At 49.8% G+C, this 15979-nt stretch overlaps 1 protein-coding gene across 7 annotated transcripts in view; it reads left to right on the forward strand.

Annotated features, from left to right (window-relative positions):
- MAX (MYC associated factor X) overlaps positions 1 to 9919 on the forward strand; it is a 24401-nt gene extending 14482 nt beyond the window's left edge. For 2 of the 7 annotated variants that reach the window (XM_040641782.1, XM_040641784.1), the window contains 2 exons: positions 6993 to 7122; positions 8390 to 9919. In XM_040641782.1, coding sequence (XP_040497716.1) covers positions 6993 to 7122; positions 8390 to 8577 — 318 coding nt within the window. In that variant the 3' untranslated portion in view covers positions 8578 to 9919. Of the gene's footprint in view, positions 1 to 6992; positions 7123 to 7600; positions 7686 to 8389 lie in introns of all 7 variants that reach the window. The other 5 variants (XM_040641783.1, XM_040641785.1, XM_040641786.1 and 2 more) reach the window with 3 other exon arrangements.
- The last annotated feature ends 6060 nt before the right edge of the window (positions 9920 to 15979 follow it).

A 15979-nucleotide genomic window follows, 5' to 3' on the forward strand; every position in this document is an offset into this window, starting at 1 on the left:
TGCCGGAGTGCCGCCATGTTTCTCCCTGCCTGAGCCTCCCCTGGCAGTCTGTCTCTCTCCTTGCCTGCCTTCAAATTCATATCAAGCAGTTCACCGCCCAGAGAACCCCGCAATATTGCTCTCCCATCAGTCCCAGCAGGCATGGCCTTCATGGAGCCTCTCCTGTGTGTCCCTTCCCTCTGTGACAGTCTTATCCCCTGAGGGGTGCACTCCTTGAGGGCAAAAGCCTTGTCCATTTTTCTGGAACTCTCTGCAGTACAGAGCAGGGGAGGGTTCACTCCTGTGGAGAGGACTTGAGAGCCAGGAGGCTGTTCTAATGCTTTTCCATATTGAGATTTGGAAGGATACCGGATTGTTTCCTAGGCCTTCCCTTCAGTATTTCTTTTTCTTTTTTCCCTGTAGCAAAATTGCAAAAATTTTAGGAAAATGGGAAGAAGAAAATAGTACCCTCTTTCTCTAACACAGCTATAACTTTTCCTTTATTCTTAAGATTCTGAGACAAGTGTTGCCCTGTACATGTTTAATGTGAGCCACAAATGCATTTTAAATTTTCCAGTTGACATAGTAAAAAAGTAAAATAACAGATGAGGTCAGTTCTAATAATATGTTTTATTTAACTTAATATGCAAAAATAAGTATGACTTCAACGAAATCCCATGTATTTTATACTTAATAGCACAGCTTAACTCAGTCTAGTCACATTTCAAGTGCTTATTAATAAGCCATTTGGACAACGGTGCAATTCAGACGTATCTCCCCACTCCACACCCCATGTTAATATGGCTAAAATTGGGTGCTGTCTTACAGTGAGTATCAAAAGAAACTTGCCTCCTTTTTTTTTTCCTCCCCCAAAAAGCTGCTGTTGCTAAATTCATGGAATAATGGATGGAATCTAAGAACCAAGGAAATGATGCTATTGTCAGTCTGTATATTCCCTTCTGATTTCTTTGTATACATGCTTTACGTGGGTGAAATGTGTTGTTATCACAGAAGATGCTTTTTGCCCAACTGATAGAGTGTTCATATTCAGTCATTAGGCATGTTTCTGTTGGCCAGTTACGTTGTTCCCAGTTTTTAATTATATAAGAAATGTAGTGATGACCATCTTGGTATAGGTGACAGTTTCCATAGAACAGATTCCTATAAGTTGGATTGATGGGTCTAGCAGTAAGAACATCTGGATTTTGCTGTGTGTTGCCAATATGCTTTCCAAGATGATTGTTTTCATGTCTTCATTCTTTCATTTCTTATTTTTTAAAGTAAATGCTAAAGACTAGTCTTTTTTTTAATCAATTAATTAACATATAGTGTATTATTAGTTTCAGAGATATAGTTCAGTGATTCATCGGTTGCAAATAACACCCAGTGCTCATTATATCAAGTGTCCTCCTTAATACCCATCACCCAGTTACCCGTCCCCCCATCTACTCCCCTCCAGCAACTCTCAGTTTGTTTTCTGTAGTTATGAGTCTCTTATGGTTTGTCTCTCTGATTTTGTCTTATTTTATTTTTCCCTCCCTTCCTCTATGATCCTCTGTTTTGTTTCTTGAATTTCTACATATGAGTGAAATCATGCAATATTGGTAAAGACTAGTCTTGACAGTGTGTTTTAAGAGTTCCAATTTTACCATTATTGGAAGTTTTTTGGAGAGGGGGAACTAACTTAGTAGGCAAAAGGTAGTAATTGATTTTGTATTTTGTTTATTGTGAGATTAAATCCTTTTCCACATGTTTATTTACTAGGTGTATGTCCTCTTTGGGGAACTGTGTGCCTCTCTCCTTCATGAGTAAATATCACACCTTCATTTCAAACTACCTAGGGCACACAGAAAAAGAATACAAGGTTCGAAACATGATTTGTGTTGACCCTTAAACAAATGTCTGACTCCTGGCTTTAAGCCCCTTAAAGGGCATGATTACTACCTTCTTGTAGTAATCAATAAAATGGCCCTTCAGGCTGGGGAGGGCCTGCCAGCAGGAAGCTTTGAGGGGCCATGTGGCTGTGCTGGCTCTGACCCCCCAGCCTTCCAGCCTCCCTTATTGGTGTTGATGGGGGTTCCATTTTGGAATGAACTATTTTAATGTAGACCAAGATTTATTGTGCAGATTCTTTAATTTTTATTCTCAGAAGCTGGCTTATTTAAATGGAACTATGTCGGCTTTGCCCCAGCTTTCTCTTTACCTTAATATGTATAAAAGCTTGTGCAGGTTTCAGAAAATAATGGCTTTATGTTTCCTTAAAATATGTAGTGCAAAACAGATGTCCCTTCGTGAGGCAGGCAGCGGTTCTATTTTCATTCCCCAGAATATGGCGTTTTGGTTCTTGGGGGAACGAGGCAGTGGTAACATCAGCTTGGTAGGATCTGGTTTTGACAGTTGAGGAGAAAGAGTGACATATGGCCTAGATGATTACTTCTCGAGTCAGGGTTAGGACCCTAGGGAACAGCAGTGGCGTTCCTACCGTGAACATTCTAGCGCTATCGTTCTCTTCCTCACCTCTGTCCACCTGCTTTCTAAAACAAATCCAGATTACTGTAATAAGATTTACATCTCCAGAAACGTGTGGAACTCTTGCCTTATGTAAAAAATTTTGAGAGCTACTACCTTAAGTGGGATTTAGTAACCTTGAATTTTATCCTAACATTAGCGTTAACTACTTCAAGGTTCATTTGGGGCCTTAAGAAGGTTCTAATTAGAATCAGTCTTGGGCTTGGGTCCTTTTGTGACCTATGTCGTCTGTTTCTTGCTACAGCGCATGGGGTGGGTGCCCTGCGTTCCCGAGTACAGCTCCGTTCACGTGGGTGCCTCTGGGGGCTGGGTTGGCCCTTGCCTCTGTCTCCTTGTTGCTGTGGGCAGGAGTGCCACCATGCAAGCAGCAGTGGCATGAGCCCGAGACGGGACAGGAACCTGCTGGGCACCTCAGCCGCACCACCCCGGGTCTTCTCCTGTGTCCATTTTGGTTGTGCCCTTGTTGGGTAATGAAGCCACCAGCACTGTTGGGAGCCCGCATCTGCCCTCCCCTGGGGCCGGAGTCAGTCCATTCTCCCAAACTATGCTTTTTCTGTTTGCTGTTTCTCTGCTAGAAGCCTGTTTGGTTTTTACCTGTCTTTAAAAGGAAAAGAAAAACAATCTTCCTTCAATGGCTGCTGTTATTACAAGCTACTTTTTTCTCATTTCTCACTTTTTCAACCTAAATCTAAAAAACTAGTCTTCAGCTTCAGCTCATCCCTGCGCTCATTACCTGTGCAAGGATGATTTACCGAATCTCTGACTACTCCAAGGAAACAGTCCTTACCCAGCTCTTTACCGACATCTTGTAGACAAGTCCCGTGATTCTTTCATTGTCCTTCCCTGCTGCTCAGACTCTCCTCTCCGTGACGGCGCTGTCAGTGCGCTTCTGTTCATCTTTTCCACAGCTTCCTCTGTGCCCCCAAAGTAGAGGTGTCCTGGAGGCTTGGGTTCAAATCCTGACTCTACTACCTACTAGTAAGCAAGTTAGAGCTCTGTGCAGTTTCCTCATTTATAAAATAGGGGCAGTAATACATCAGAAGGTTGTATGAAGATATCTGGCATTTAATAAGTACCCAGTAAGTGTTAGCTGCTGCCATCACTACCCTCATCATCATCCGTATTGCCATAATGCGGCCGTGCCTTTGAACAGGACCTGGGCAAGGCTGTCCAGGGAACTTCTGCATCACTGCCAGAGGTGGAGGAGGAGCCTGAAGAGTCCCTTCTCATTAACTCACACCGCTATGTAAGAGGCCCAGTACCTCTTTGGTCCCCTTAGCCACAGTGTGTGCTGTCTCAAGGCCCTGTTGGTTTCTTCTCAGAAAGGCAGAATCAGAATTAAAATCTTGATTGTAAAAACTAGCAGGAAAAAAATTATCCAGGTCCTTACTAGGTATCCAAAGGCAACAGTCCATCTGTGGACACACTGACTTACCAAGTTCTATCTGCTCAGTCACATACACACACACACACACACACACACACACACACACACACACACACAGCTGATTCAGCCAACAGTGCATTTCAGAAGACAGAAACCGAAAGCCCAGGGTCATTCCATAGTCCATGCCATAAAGCCTGGGGCCACTCCACAGTCCGAGCCATAAAGCCCGAAGTTCTTGTCTGTTTCTTGTTTACTGTTCACATAGTAGAGACTCCTAAAGGCACGGAAAGGCCTGCCCACACCTTAATCCTGTGGCTGGGCACATGATCTCATATGGTTTGGAAAGCCAGGAAGAGGGGATTTTAGATGTCTAGCATTTTCTAGTTTCAACAGTTTGCTTTCACCCCTACCCCCCAACCTCTGGACTAGACACACATGTAAATTTGGGGGAATTCTGTAGTTTGTGCTCTAATTTTTTTCTTGGATTTTACTTGGTGAGTACTCAAAGTAGGGCAAAATAAAGTTAATTTTGAACCATTCTTTTGGACTTGCTAAGGGGTGGCCTGGGATACTTGTGCTCTCAGCAGGGGACGGAGGAAGGGCTGTGCTTAGCCTTCTGGAAGCCTCGTGCTGGGTTTATACCAATCCAGCCTTGTTTGGGGACCTCTGTTCTGAGCATCTGTGAATTGTATCTTCATCTGAAAACTGCCCTGAAATGGAAACTTCCATCAGTTGCAGGATCATTTTACCTCTTTGGTTTGTTGTGCTATGCTCACTGCTCACTTTCACTTCATGGTTTCCTGTATAACTATGTGAAGAAGAAACTGGAGCACATGGGCTGCTCCTCATTGTGGTCGTTCGTTAAGAAGAGTCATCACTGAACATATGCAGTCTTACTGTTTTTCCCTTGTCCCAGCTGCAAGTGAGTCGTTAAGTAAGAGCTAGTGTTGCTTTCTCGGAACTGTTAGTTGAAAAAAATAGGCAAACTTATAGAGAGACTGGGGTGAAAATATGCATAGCAGCTAGATCATTGATTGGGTGCATAGAATTTGGAGGGCTAGGTGGCGTCTGAGAGAATTTCTAGTCAGAAAAGAAATAGCCATGGAGAGAAAAATTAGGTCTGCGGTCGCAGAGCCCAGAATGCACTTGTCTCCTGGGCGCCTAAACTCTTCCTCAACACTCTGCCACCGATCCTGCAGTACTTTTAAATTCCATGGCTAGTTTCCAGAGAAGCAGAGTATTTCAATTAGTCCTTTCTAATTATGTGCCCCTTTTTTTCATTTTATCCCCTAATAATTATATCCTAGCAAGTTCCCTTCAGCAGAAATGGGAAACAGCATCTGAAGAAGCCTTGCAGCTAGGGTTGCCAGCCCTCATTGCTAGGTACTCTCATTCTTCCTACGGCAGCTGACCGACTCCAGAAACATACCTGGCTCAGTCTCCACCCTTGTACCCCTGCTGTGCTACTCTCCCTGCCCGGAGTGACCCTTTCCCACAGATGTCACCTCAGCCTAACGTGTGTGTCCGTGCATGCACGCGCGCACACACACAGCCAAGGCCAGTGCCCGGCACACAGTAGGTAATCACCCCAGCCAGAAACCGTCTTTCCCGTGGCCTTTCTAATCTGTACTACTCGAGTTACACTTGTTGGTGCTGCCCTGTGATTTGTCTGTGTATAGATATATTTATCTCCTCAGCTAGATAGTAAGTAAGCTTCTGGGCCAAAGAAGCCATGACTAATACATTTTGTTTCCCCACAGTGTCTGCTCAGTACCTTGCACATCATTTGCAGCAGATAAAAATGGTTAAATATGAACAGTTTCCTTTTGAGGAAATTGCCTTAAGCATGCTATAAGAGGAAAGCCTGGAAGTTCTAGTCCTTGTGAGGACTGGTGAATAAATCCAGGCCTTGCAAACTTCTCTGATATACAGCCCAGCCTGAGGTATGTAAGTTGAGATTGTCAGGATTTAATACAAGTGGACTTAGTTTTGCTATCCTGAGTGTAGATGTTTTCTTTGCCATTTTCCCCTGTTGTGTTCTGGTTGGTTAGGACCCGCTAGGATTGTAACACAGAACTGTCCAGTACTGCCCCACCGTTAGTGGGAAGCTTTGCTACTACTGCTTAGAAGCCTCAGTGGCGTGAACGCCACACTCAGCTTCTAGATTACCCTGCCCTGGGTGTCAGTCCTCTGGGCTTTGTACCATTCTGCCAGTTTGGCTGGTTAGCTGCCTGGCTGTGAGTAACTCTGGCCACGTTTGCAACCTGGAGGGACTCTTTCAGGCATATGGGACCTCCAGGGGCAGAGTAACCTGACATCCATTTTAATGGCTTATCAACTTGTTCCTCTCACAGGGCAGTGCCTAGGCTGCCCATGGCCATGGTAAAGGTGTGGTTGCTTCCTGAAATGGCCCAATCTCCTGCCCTTCCTGTGTTGACATCAAGCTCGGACAGCTTTCACTAAAGTCTCTTCAGCCAGGAAGGCTGAAATAATGACACAGCAGCATGGCTCAGTTGGAAATAGTTAATGCAGTCAGGGTTTGTCTGAAATCTAGGGACCTGGATAAAAAGCTTTACACCTACTCCATTTCTGAGCTGGCTCCCCGTGAGATCTTGCTCTTGTCTCTCTGGCCCAGCTGCCTGTGTCTCTCCCTAGCAGAGGGTGGGTAGCGTAAGCTCTCAGTTAAGTACTGCTTTAATGTTTTCAAACGTAGCCAGGCTGAAGACTTGAAAGCAACCTAAAGAACCAAAGGGGGTGGGAGGAGTACAAGTTCAGGAGTCAGATGGCTCCAAGTTTGAATCCAGGCTCTGCCACTAGCTAGCTGGTGACTGAACAAACCAGTAAAGTTCTCTGAGCCTCGGGTTCGTGGCGGAGCTGCCTCTCAGAGCGTGCCGCTATGGGGTGAGCTGTGTGAAGCTTGGACACCTTGACCGGCACAAAGAAGGCTCTCGGCAGCAGTCACTCCGTTTCCGCAGCCAGCCCTGCCCCGCCTCACCCTCCTGCTTCCATTCCCCCAGGCTGCTCTTGCAGAAGGGCCTGGTTTCCCCACTGCTTGGACTAGGTCTTTATTTTGTTCCCTTTGCTTTTTCTCCTATTGCAACAGGCATCCCGGGCCCAAATCCTAGACAAAGCCACAGAGTATATCCAGTATATGCGAAGGAAAAACCACACACACCAGCAAGATATTGATGACCTCAAGCGGCAGAATGCTCTTCTGGAGCAGCAAGGTGAGCCCCTGAGCTGGTGGGGCCGCTGGCCCTGCTGTGCTCTGGCCAGGTCAGCGCTTCGCACCTGGGCCTGCAGAGTCAGAACCAGTTACGGAGCGTGTGCTCATAAGCAGCTGCGGCCCTGCTTCTTGGGCCTGAATAGTTGAGTGTTAGAACCATCCTGAGGAAGGACCTGAGCCGCCAGTGAGGGAACAGTAGAGTCTAGGGGTTGGACATTTGGAGACTTTTTTCTGACCTGATCTCTCCCCTTCTTGGGGCTCAGGTGCTCTGCCTGCAGTAGGGGTCACACCTGGCATCAGGTGTCTCAAAAGAGCTTTGAGGTCCTTGGATTGGAGTGTGCTGTGTAAGTACCAGAAACTCCAGGCGTTCAGGGACAGTGAGCTCTCCCCATTGTCAATGGTAGTCCAATCAGGGCAGCCTATGGGCCAGGCCCATGCTGTTCTCCAGTGCTCACACCCGCCTTTTCCTACAACCACAGGGGAAAGCGAGAGCTGATCAAGTTCTTTGTTCCTGGGGAATTCACTTCTCTTCCTCCCTCATGGAAGATGCAAGTAAAAGGAAATGCAAGTAACCACCTGGGTTAGAACACCTCAAATAAAATAAAATAAAATAAAATAAGATAAGATAAACGGGTTGACCTTCCAGGCTCAAGATGAGCTGAACCCCAAGGGACGGGCAGCGGGAGGCGGCAGCGGGTTGGTTACTGGGCCGAGCAGCCTGCATGTAGGGGCTATGTATCGAAAGGCCCAGGTATTCTGTGTGTATTGGTGACTTGCTTCCAAGTGTCCAGCTTGTCTTTCCAAGTGGATCTTGTACAAGAGAGCTAAGCCAAAACTTTTCTTTGGCTGACACATCCGATGTCATCCTTCCCTGCTGTTGTGTGGCCTTCACACCCTTGTGGAGCCTGGCATGACCAGGCCAGCTTCTCCTCTGTCATTGCACTGCTGGGTCCCACAGGGAGCTTGTGCTCCTGTCTCTACACTCAGCTTCCATGGCAGGACGGTGACATCACAAGCCTTCTCTTTAGGGTTAGGTGGCATTGCAGAGTGGCTGGCCATGTCCACTGGGCCCCCGGGTCTGGCTGGGAAGGGAGGAGGGAAATGAAGCGTGTGGGTGGAACAGCCATCAGAAGGGTGTTACTTCCGAGCCACCCTGAGCCTCAGGGGCCAGCAAGCCCTTCGGAAGAACAGGCTGGACCCTGAGCTGAGACTTGGTTACTCCCCCAGTCTCCAGAAGGCTGTAACCTGCTTGCTTGGTTGCCTTTCAGTCCGTGCACTGGAGAAGGCGAGGTCGAGTGCCCAACTGCAGACCAACTACCCCTCCTCAGACAACAGCCTCTACACCAACGCCAAGGGCAGCACCATCTCTGCCTTCGATGGAGGCTCGGACTCCAGCTCGGAGTCGGAGCCCGAAGAGCCCCAAAGCAGGAAGAAGCTCCGGATGGAGGCCAGCTAAGCTCCACGGGGCAGGCCAGCAATACAAACTGTCTGTCTCCTCCATCGTCCCATCCTCCTTTCAGTTCAGCCCTAGAACCCTCACAACCATTTAAGAGACTTTTTTTTTTCCTCTTTCTCTCTATCCTTTTTTTTTTTTTTTTTTTTAATTTTATTTTTACATAGAAGCTCTTGGACAACAGCTCTCGTCTCCTTCCCCATTTCCACAGTTTTTGTTTTTTAACGTTTCCCTTCAGGGGTTCCCTGTCCCCACCAGGAATTTTTAAACCAAAACACCCCAACTTGGCAGCTTTTTCTGTGGAGGACAGACGGCCGGCCGGACCTCTGAGCACATGGTGTCCTGACCAGCCACCAGCTCCTCCAGCCCTGCCGGGCACTTGCCCGGAGGACTCCTGCCCCTCCCAGGCCTTTCCTCCCAGGCCACCCTCACCTCTGTTTGATAGACTTTGTGAATCTGTGGACTGCTCTACTTTAAGAAGATGACCAGTTTGGAGTAATCAGAATTAATCCCCCTTCTTTTTAAGGATTTTTTTTTTTTCTAAAAAGCTATTTATCGCTCCTATTAAAAGACCAGATCCTTGAAGAAGTCTGTGGTATAAAAACAATTGGGGACAGAGTTGCAGCACAGTCTTTGGCCTGTTTCACTCCTGCTTCTCTCAGCCAGCCTTAGGGAGGGCCGCGTGACGCTCGTGTGGTATGTGTGGGGGACAGCGGGCAGCAGTGAAGTGGTAGCCGCCGAGGGGTGGTAGGGGGTGGGACAAGGAGGGAGGATCGGGTCGGGGAAAGGTTTTGTATTGAGGGCCAGTGATGATGTTTTGATATTTATTTCCTGCTACTGAAATTTGAATCTGAGTGAATTGTCCCTATTTCTGATGATGTCGGTATTGCAAAGCGACAGATTCATAAAGTAATGATCAAATCTTCCTTTCTTTCCGTGTGTATTTCTAAGAAATAGAGCCAACTGATTTTGTATGTAAATACCAAGAGCAATTTACCTGGTACTAAACCCGCCCCCCAGTGCGGACCCTTCCCCACCCTCACCCCACTACTCCCATTCTACCTGTTCTGGAACCCGTTCCCGTCGTGTGATCCAGCCCTGGTCCTGGCTGCGGTCAGCAGATCCCAGTGAAGGGTTTTGTGTGTTTAGGCCTCATTTCTTTGTCTTTTTCCTACTCTGTTCTGGCATTTGCTGATTTCTAGCGTGTACTCTGTAGTCCCAGTCTGTGTTTGATTCCATTCCATGGAAATAAAAAGTATGTTGTACATACTGCCCAAGAATTGTCTTGCAAGTTAAGGCTTTCCCCTTTACTATAAGACTATAAATAAAAACTTATTTTATCCTTCTTGGTGGTGGTGTCTTCTTGCCCTTGCAGAGGCCAGAATGGTTAAGGAAAGAGCCCTGTGGAGGCCATGGGCCCATGGGGAAAGCAGAAAGAAGGGCAGACATAACTTACGTGGGCTTGCAGAATCTGGCGCTCCTGAAAGTCACAGCAACGCCCTTCTCGTTGTAAGGGCTCAGCTCAGCTGAGCAGGCCAGGGGTGGGTAAGCCAGTGGTGGTGACTTTGTTCATTGGATAGTAGCTTTTAAAGTTCCAACAGGGAAGGGGTTATCCAGGGCAACATTTCTAGAGACAGTTCCTGCTAAATAAGTGACCCTGGGAGAATTGGTAGCCCAGAGCTGGGTTTGGGTTTCTCCTGGTAATGAATGCCCAATTCAGAGGTGACTGGTGGTCTCTAGGTCCTTGAGTTTCTGCAGAGTTCCACCACAGTAAGAGGAGACAGCAGAGCTGCCAGGGGCTGGAGGTAAAGGAGGCTCGTTCAACAGCATCACATTAGCTCCACTCGGCCTAGGGACCAACACTGAACTTGTTTCACCTTGAAAGGAAGAGAATTTATGGCCACAGCACAGCTCAGCTTTGGTTTTCCTGTCTGGCTGACAGGAAACATTGCTATTCCTAGACCAAGGGAGGGAGTGAAGTTAAATCCGCCCCTTGATTTGTCCCTCCCTCTAGAGTGGTAGTGCTTGGGCACCTGTCAACTAGATGTCAAGTTCAGAGGATCTGTTTTTGGTTAATGGGAGTTGATAGGTATGCCGTGTTTCTACAACAGTTTGGAACACGATCAAACCAAACCCCCAAAACCATGATTGCAATTAGGAAAACAAGGATGCTGGGAGAACAGCATCCCATTTATTAAAGGCACTCTTCCCAAGACAGGAAAGAGACAAGAATAAGAAAATGGGAAAGAAATCAGGCGATTTAATAAGCCCTCAAGTTCACATGCTTTCCTCTTTTTTGTTGCCCTTTTACTATATCTCTTTGTATGTCTGGCCTTAATTATAAATCTACACCGTTGGCTCGGAAGGGGTGGGCCTCAGGAGCAAGCTGCAGGCGAAGCCGTGTTTTTGAGGTGGAAGGAGTGTGCAGCTGGGCGCGCGGGAGGCAGGGAATGGGGAGAAGGGCAGTCGAGCCGGCACAAGGATAGGGAATGTCCTCGAGAGCCAGCCCCGGCTCCAAGATATTGGCTGGACAAGGCCTTGAGTTTCAGGGTTCTCAAAATTTGAATAAACCAGGAAGAAAAGGGCCCCGGTAGGAGGCTACTGGTTCCTGGGAAGATCTGAACCACCTGACTACATGCTGTGGTGAAGAAAGCAGTTGGCATGGGGAGAAGCTGCCTGGGACGGAAAACAGGGTAGGAGACCCAAGCTGGAGGTTGTGCTCGCTGAAGGGGACAGATGAAAGTCAAGGCTGAGTTCCTTCTGGTCTGTCTAGGAAGCCAAGGTATGCATCCCCCGGGACACCGAAGTCTGACCACCCTGGTGGCTTTCACAGCAAGTCGCTGCACTGTGGCAGGTGGCACAAAGCCGTGAAACCTGGTGATGTGCCGGGTCACAGCAACAGGTGGCCTCACCGAGCGTCCTGTAGAAAGCCACCTCTTTCTCTTTTGCGATGGTAAGCTTGATATTTTCCTACCTTTACGACTGCCCCAAGTCCAAGGGTATTTTAAATGGCCTGGTTTTTATAATTCCTGATAGGTGGGTCCCATAGGTCGAGGAGCTACAAGTTCAGCAAAGAATTACCTCAGCTCGCAGAGCTATCGTCTTAGCTGCGAAAAGTTTGAAAAACAAGACTGAGGAGATGAGATGGAGCCCCGACCTAGGACTGAAGAAAGCAGAATTCTGTTTCTAATAATAGAGTGTTTTACGCTTGGGTTCTGAAGTCAGACCGCCTGAGTTCAAAATCCTGGCTCTGTCAGTGGCTGCTCATCTTGGGGGAGCCACCTCTCCCAGCCTCAGTGTCCTCATCCATAAAACGAGGGTAATAATAGTACTAGCCTCGTAAGGCGGCTGGGAGGGTTAAATGAGATAATGCTAAAATGTGCTTGACCTCAGGCCCTAGTGAGCACCCAGGTGCCGGCTGTCATCTATACAAAGCACATGACCAGGGCTGACTAGAAGATGGAAAAATCCAGCTCCTGCAACCAGTCTTCCCTGGAGTATGTGAGGGCAGACACCTCAGTGTCCCACAAACGCTTCCCACCCCTACGATGTGCCCTATCTTTACAAGCTGAATAAAGAGACAGCAAGGGGACCCCAGGACTGAACTGACACTTTAAAACCAAAGAGGCACCTGTGGGTTCCTTAGATCTGCTGCCAGCCCAAGCGGGGCTCTGCCATTCCCTCCTCCTGCTGTTCATTGGCATGTCTGAACTTTGAACACTTGCTGTTCTTTCCACGGTGTTGTTACTCGAGTAGGGTCCTTGAGTCACGCCCAGGGGTGTTTGTTAAAAGGGTTTGTGGAGTCCTGCTTCTCTGACCTAAAGCATACTGTGCCCAACAGCCAGAGTCGTTCTGTTCAACAGGCTCTCCCACATGATTCTCTTGCACTCAGGTTTGACCCCCAAAAGTAAAATAATCCAGAGAACAAAAAAAAGCTGTTGGAGGAAGGGTGAGGCACAGCTGAGCTGAATTAGCAAAGTGGGTGTGAGGTCAGGCCCTTAAGGCTGCACTTGAGAGAAGGGTGGGGGAAGGGAGAGGGGCTTGGTAAGCCGTCCACTTGCTGGCACTGCCTGGATGGTGTCGCCCTTCTCCCGGTGGGGCTCTGACACTCCCGAGGGCTGCCAGCCGCCGGCTTTTGAAGCCCCGAGCCAGGGTGACGGCGTGGGGCCACACCCAGTTTTATACCGCGCACGGCCGTCCTCCGGCTGGCAGGCAGGTCTCTAGGCCAGCCGGACACGGCAAAGCGGTGTCTCAGGCCCGGTGGCCAGGCTCCGCTCTGGACAGCCTCCGGGAACGTGAAACTAGAGCCTTTCTTTGTTCCAGACGGTTTCTCTCGCCTGAGGAGGAAACCCAGGTAGGGAGAAGGAGTCTGCCGGCCTCTGCGTTGGCCGTGCGATGGAAAAACCACGGTGAGCTCTAGGGCCCTTTGGAAGCACTGCTGGGTCACGAATGGGCAAAGACAGCGTGTCCTCCAACGTGGAGGGCTACTAAGGCATGGGCGAAGTTAATACAGCGCCAGGCTCTCCTGGGGACGGGGGTAAACAAAAACTATTTTCTACTTAATTCCTGAGGGCGAACTCGAACTGGCCAAATACCCCATTCCTGGACAAGTTTGGATCGGCAGCTGAAGTGTGTGCAGGACTGGAGTGACGGCATCAGGCAGGCCCCCACTTGAGTTCTGGAGGCTCTCCCGGCAAACCGCCCTCACCAGCAGGTGAGTGTCGTCATCGCGGCATCGGGGTCCGGGTGGGGCCAGGAGCCCTGGCCGCTTCAGCGCTGGTGCCTGATCGGCCTCCGGCTCTGAGCGTGCCTCCTGGGTTGGCCTTGGGTGACACTGCCCTGGTTTCCCGAGGCAGAACATGAGGACAGCGATAGCACAAAGTGCCTTTGTGAGGCATGAGGGCATGAGTGTGAAAGTCCTTCACTGTGCCTGGCACTTGGTAAGTACTCAAATGCTAGCAGTTCCTCGGTCTGTCTGCCATCATAGGTGCTGGACGATGCAACCGTTTCTGTTTGAGTTTTGTTGAAACACGGAGTGAATAAAATCCATCCTTCAGTGCATTTCATTTTAGTCGTTAAAAGAAAGGAAGTAAATGCATGTTGAATACCAAAGGGTGGTAACGAATAGGCTTCACTTGATCTCTGATGGAACTCGAGCAAGACCACAAATCTTACTACCTTTTGAAAAACTCTGGACGTAGGAAATGAAATACACCCTTGCTGGCTGGATCAGAACCAGGAACCATGACCATACTGGTTCCTTTGCCCTGTTCTCTATTCTGGTTTTACTCTGGGTTTCTGTGTCGCCTGCTGGCCTGCACTGGGCCATGCCCAGAGATCCTGCAAGCCCATCTTGTGACTGCCGGCTCGTTCCTTCCCGGGCCTGTTTCCGATAGTGGTTGAGCCCCTGTTGTTCAGCCTTCCCTCATAGGGGCCCCTTGAGCTAGGCTGCCTGGAGAGGTGAGGTGAGGACAGACCAGCCTGTTGTCTCCATGTGGTCTGATGACTAGACCCCAGGGCCCACACGCTCTAGCTCACGCCGGCTGACGCGTGTGTACCTTGTGCTGCACACACACCCAGCGGGATGGGCGTGTCTAGAAGAGAGCCCAACAGGTGGCCCTGGACAGTTCACAACCAGCTGGGCAGGCTCCCTCTTGTGCCCTGTGCTGGATGCCAGCTGCACCAGCAGGCCTGTCCGACTGCCAGGCCCCATTTAGGATTGTTTTCCTCTGATGTCCATGGCAGAAGTGGGGCCCTTATATACCGATAGCCTTCTCCAGGCAAAACTGTCCAGCACAGTCTCTATTAATTTTTCCCAGTAAATTAAAGGCCAGAGAGGGGAGGGCAGGGAAGAAAAATCAAGGATCCAATGTTAAGAAATCTGTGCCAGAACCTTCCACTCCAGTGCTGAACGAGATGAGAGTTTGAGCGTCCTGCCAAGAGAAACAGAAACCTGACAGCTACCATAGCAGGGCAGGAGAGAAAGGTACGTACTCCATAAGCTGGCTGCTGCCAGCCCAATGAGCCATAAAGAGTCTGGGTCAAGAAGTAACCAAATGGGCGTGCAGAGCTGCCGCCCACACCCTCCCTCATCCCCAGCCGGAGGAGGCCAGCTGGCAGTGCGGCTCCCACGCACATGCCTGAGAGCTTCATTGTCTCCTATCTCCCGGTGCCATCAACAACTCACAGGTGGCAGGGGCAGGTCTGGGGCTAAAGGACAGTGGCCGATGGCTTTGGGCCAAAGGCCACAGCAAGGCCAGCCAGCCGAGAGAAGGAATGTCACGTCCACAGCAAATACCTACCACAAGGCCAGTGGGAGACTTCAGGTAGAGGAACTCTGGTTCAAACAACTCGACTAGGTTTCCCACCCAGGCAGTGAGTCCAGGAGTGGCCACTCTGCGCGGAGCTGCTAGGAACGCTGCGGCAGGCGTTTCCAGCTGGAAGCTCCCCCGAGGCCAGGGCCTGGTCTCAATGCTTGTTGCTTCCTCCCTATCGCCGTGCCTGGCCTACCTCGGGGTACCCCCCGAATGCACAGAGGTGCGCATGCCAAGGGAGTCCAGCCTCCAGGGTGGGTTTCTGTGCACTCGTCGGCCAGTTGTGGGGTTGCATCTAGGGGAGTTCAGCCCCGGGTGTGTGAGCAGTGTGTCTGTTGAGCCCAGCACTACGGCAGTTGATGAAGCACGGGCCCTGCCTTCAAGAAGCTCAGAGGAGGTAGAGACCAGACTCGAGCACGTGGCACAGAGGTGCACGTCTGCACTCCAGATGCCAAAGGAGTTCTGAAGCCGGGCCCTCCACGAGAGACACTTGGCATGCGGAGGGGCAAAGAACGGGCCAGGCCATCGCTTCCCAGGCTCTGGTGTGCTTGCCTTCCTTCCTCCCCACAAGCGCCCAGTGGAGGCTTTGGATGAAGGGAAGGTGGGCCAGAGCCTCCGCTCCGCACGGACAGGATCACCCTGCCCGTTGCACCGCAGTCACTGGCTGCCTTGGTATCCAGGCCATGGCAGCCACTGTTCCCAAGAGACAGGAGAGAGACTCGATGGTGGAGCCTAGCAAAGCATCAGCCTTCCTGGGAGTGTGACATAGCCCTCCTGGGTACTCATTCCATCATCACCATTGTCATCGCCCTCCAGAGCTGCCCCTTGCCGGACCCTCGCCACTATCCTGCCAGGCACTGGTCAGCCTGCCTGGGGGACAGAGCCCCCTGCAGCCCCAGGGTCCCCTGGCCCTGCCCTCGACAAGGCTGTGACTTTTAGCCTACTCTGCCTTGGGAGCTGACATCCTCAGCTCCTGTCACCACCTTTGTCCCATCAGCCCGGGCCATCACGGGTACAGCAGATGACAACGTGAAGTCTCACATCCAAGATCACCGGTATACAGTACTTTTTATTTCTGAACCCTGATGTAC

This window comes from Ursus maritimus, unplaced genomic scaffold (genome assembly GCF_017311325.1).
Source record: "Ursus maritimus isolate PB19 unplaced genomic scaffold, ASM1731132v1 scaffold_25, whole genome shotgun sequence".
Lineage (NCBI taxonomy): Eukaryota > Metazoa > Chordata > Mammalia > Carnivora > Ursidae > Ursus > Ursus maritimus.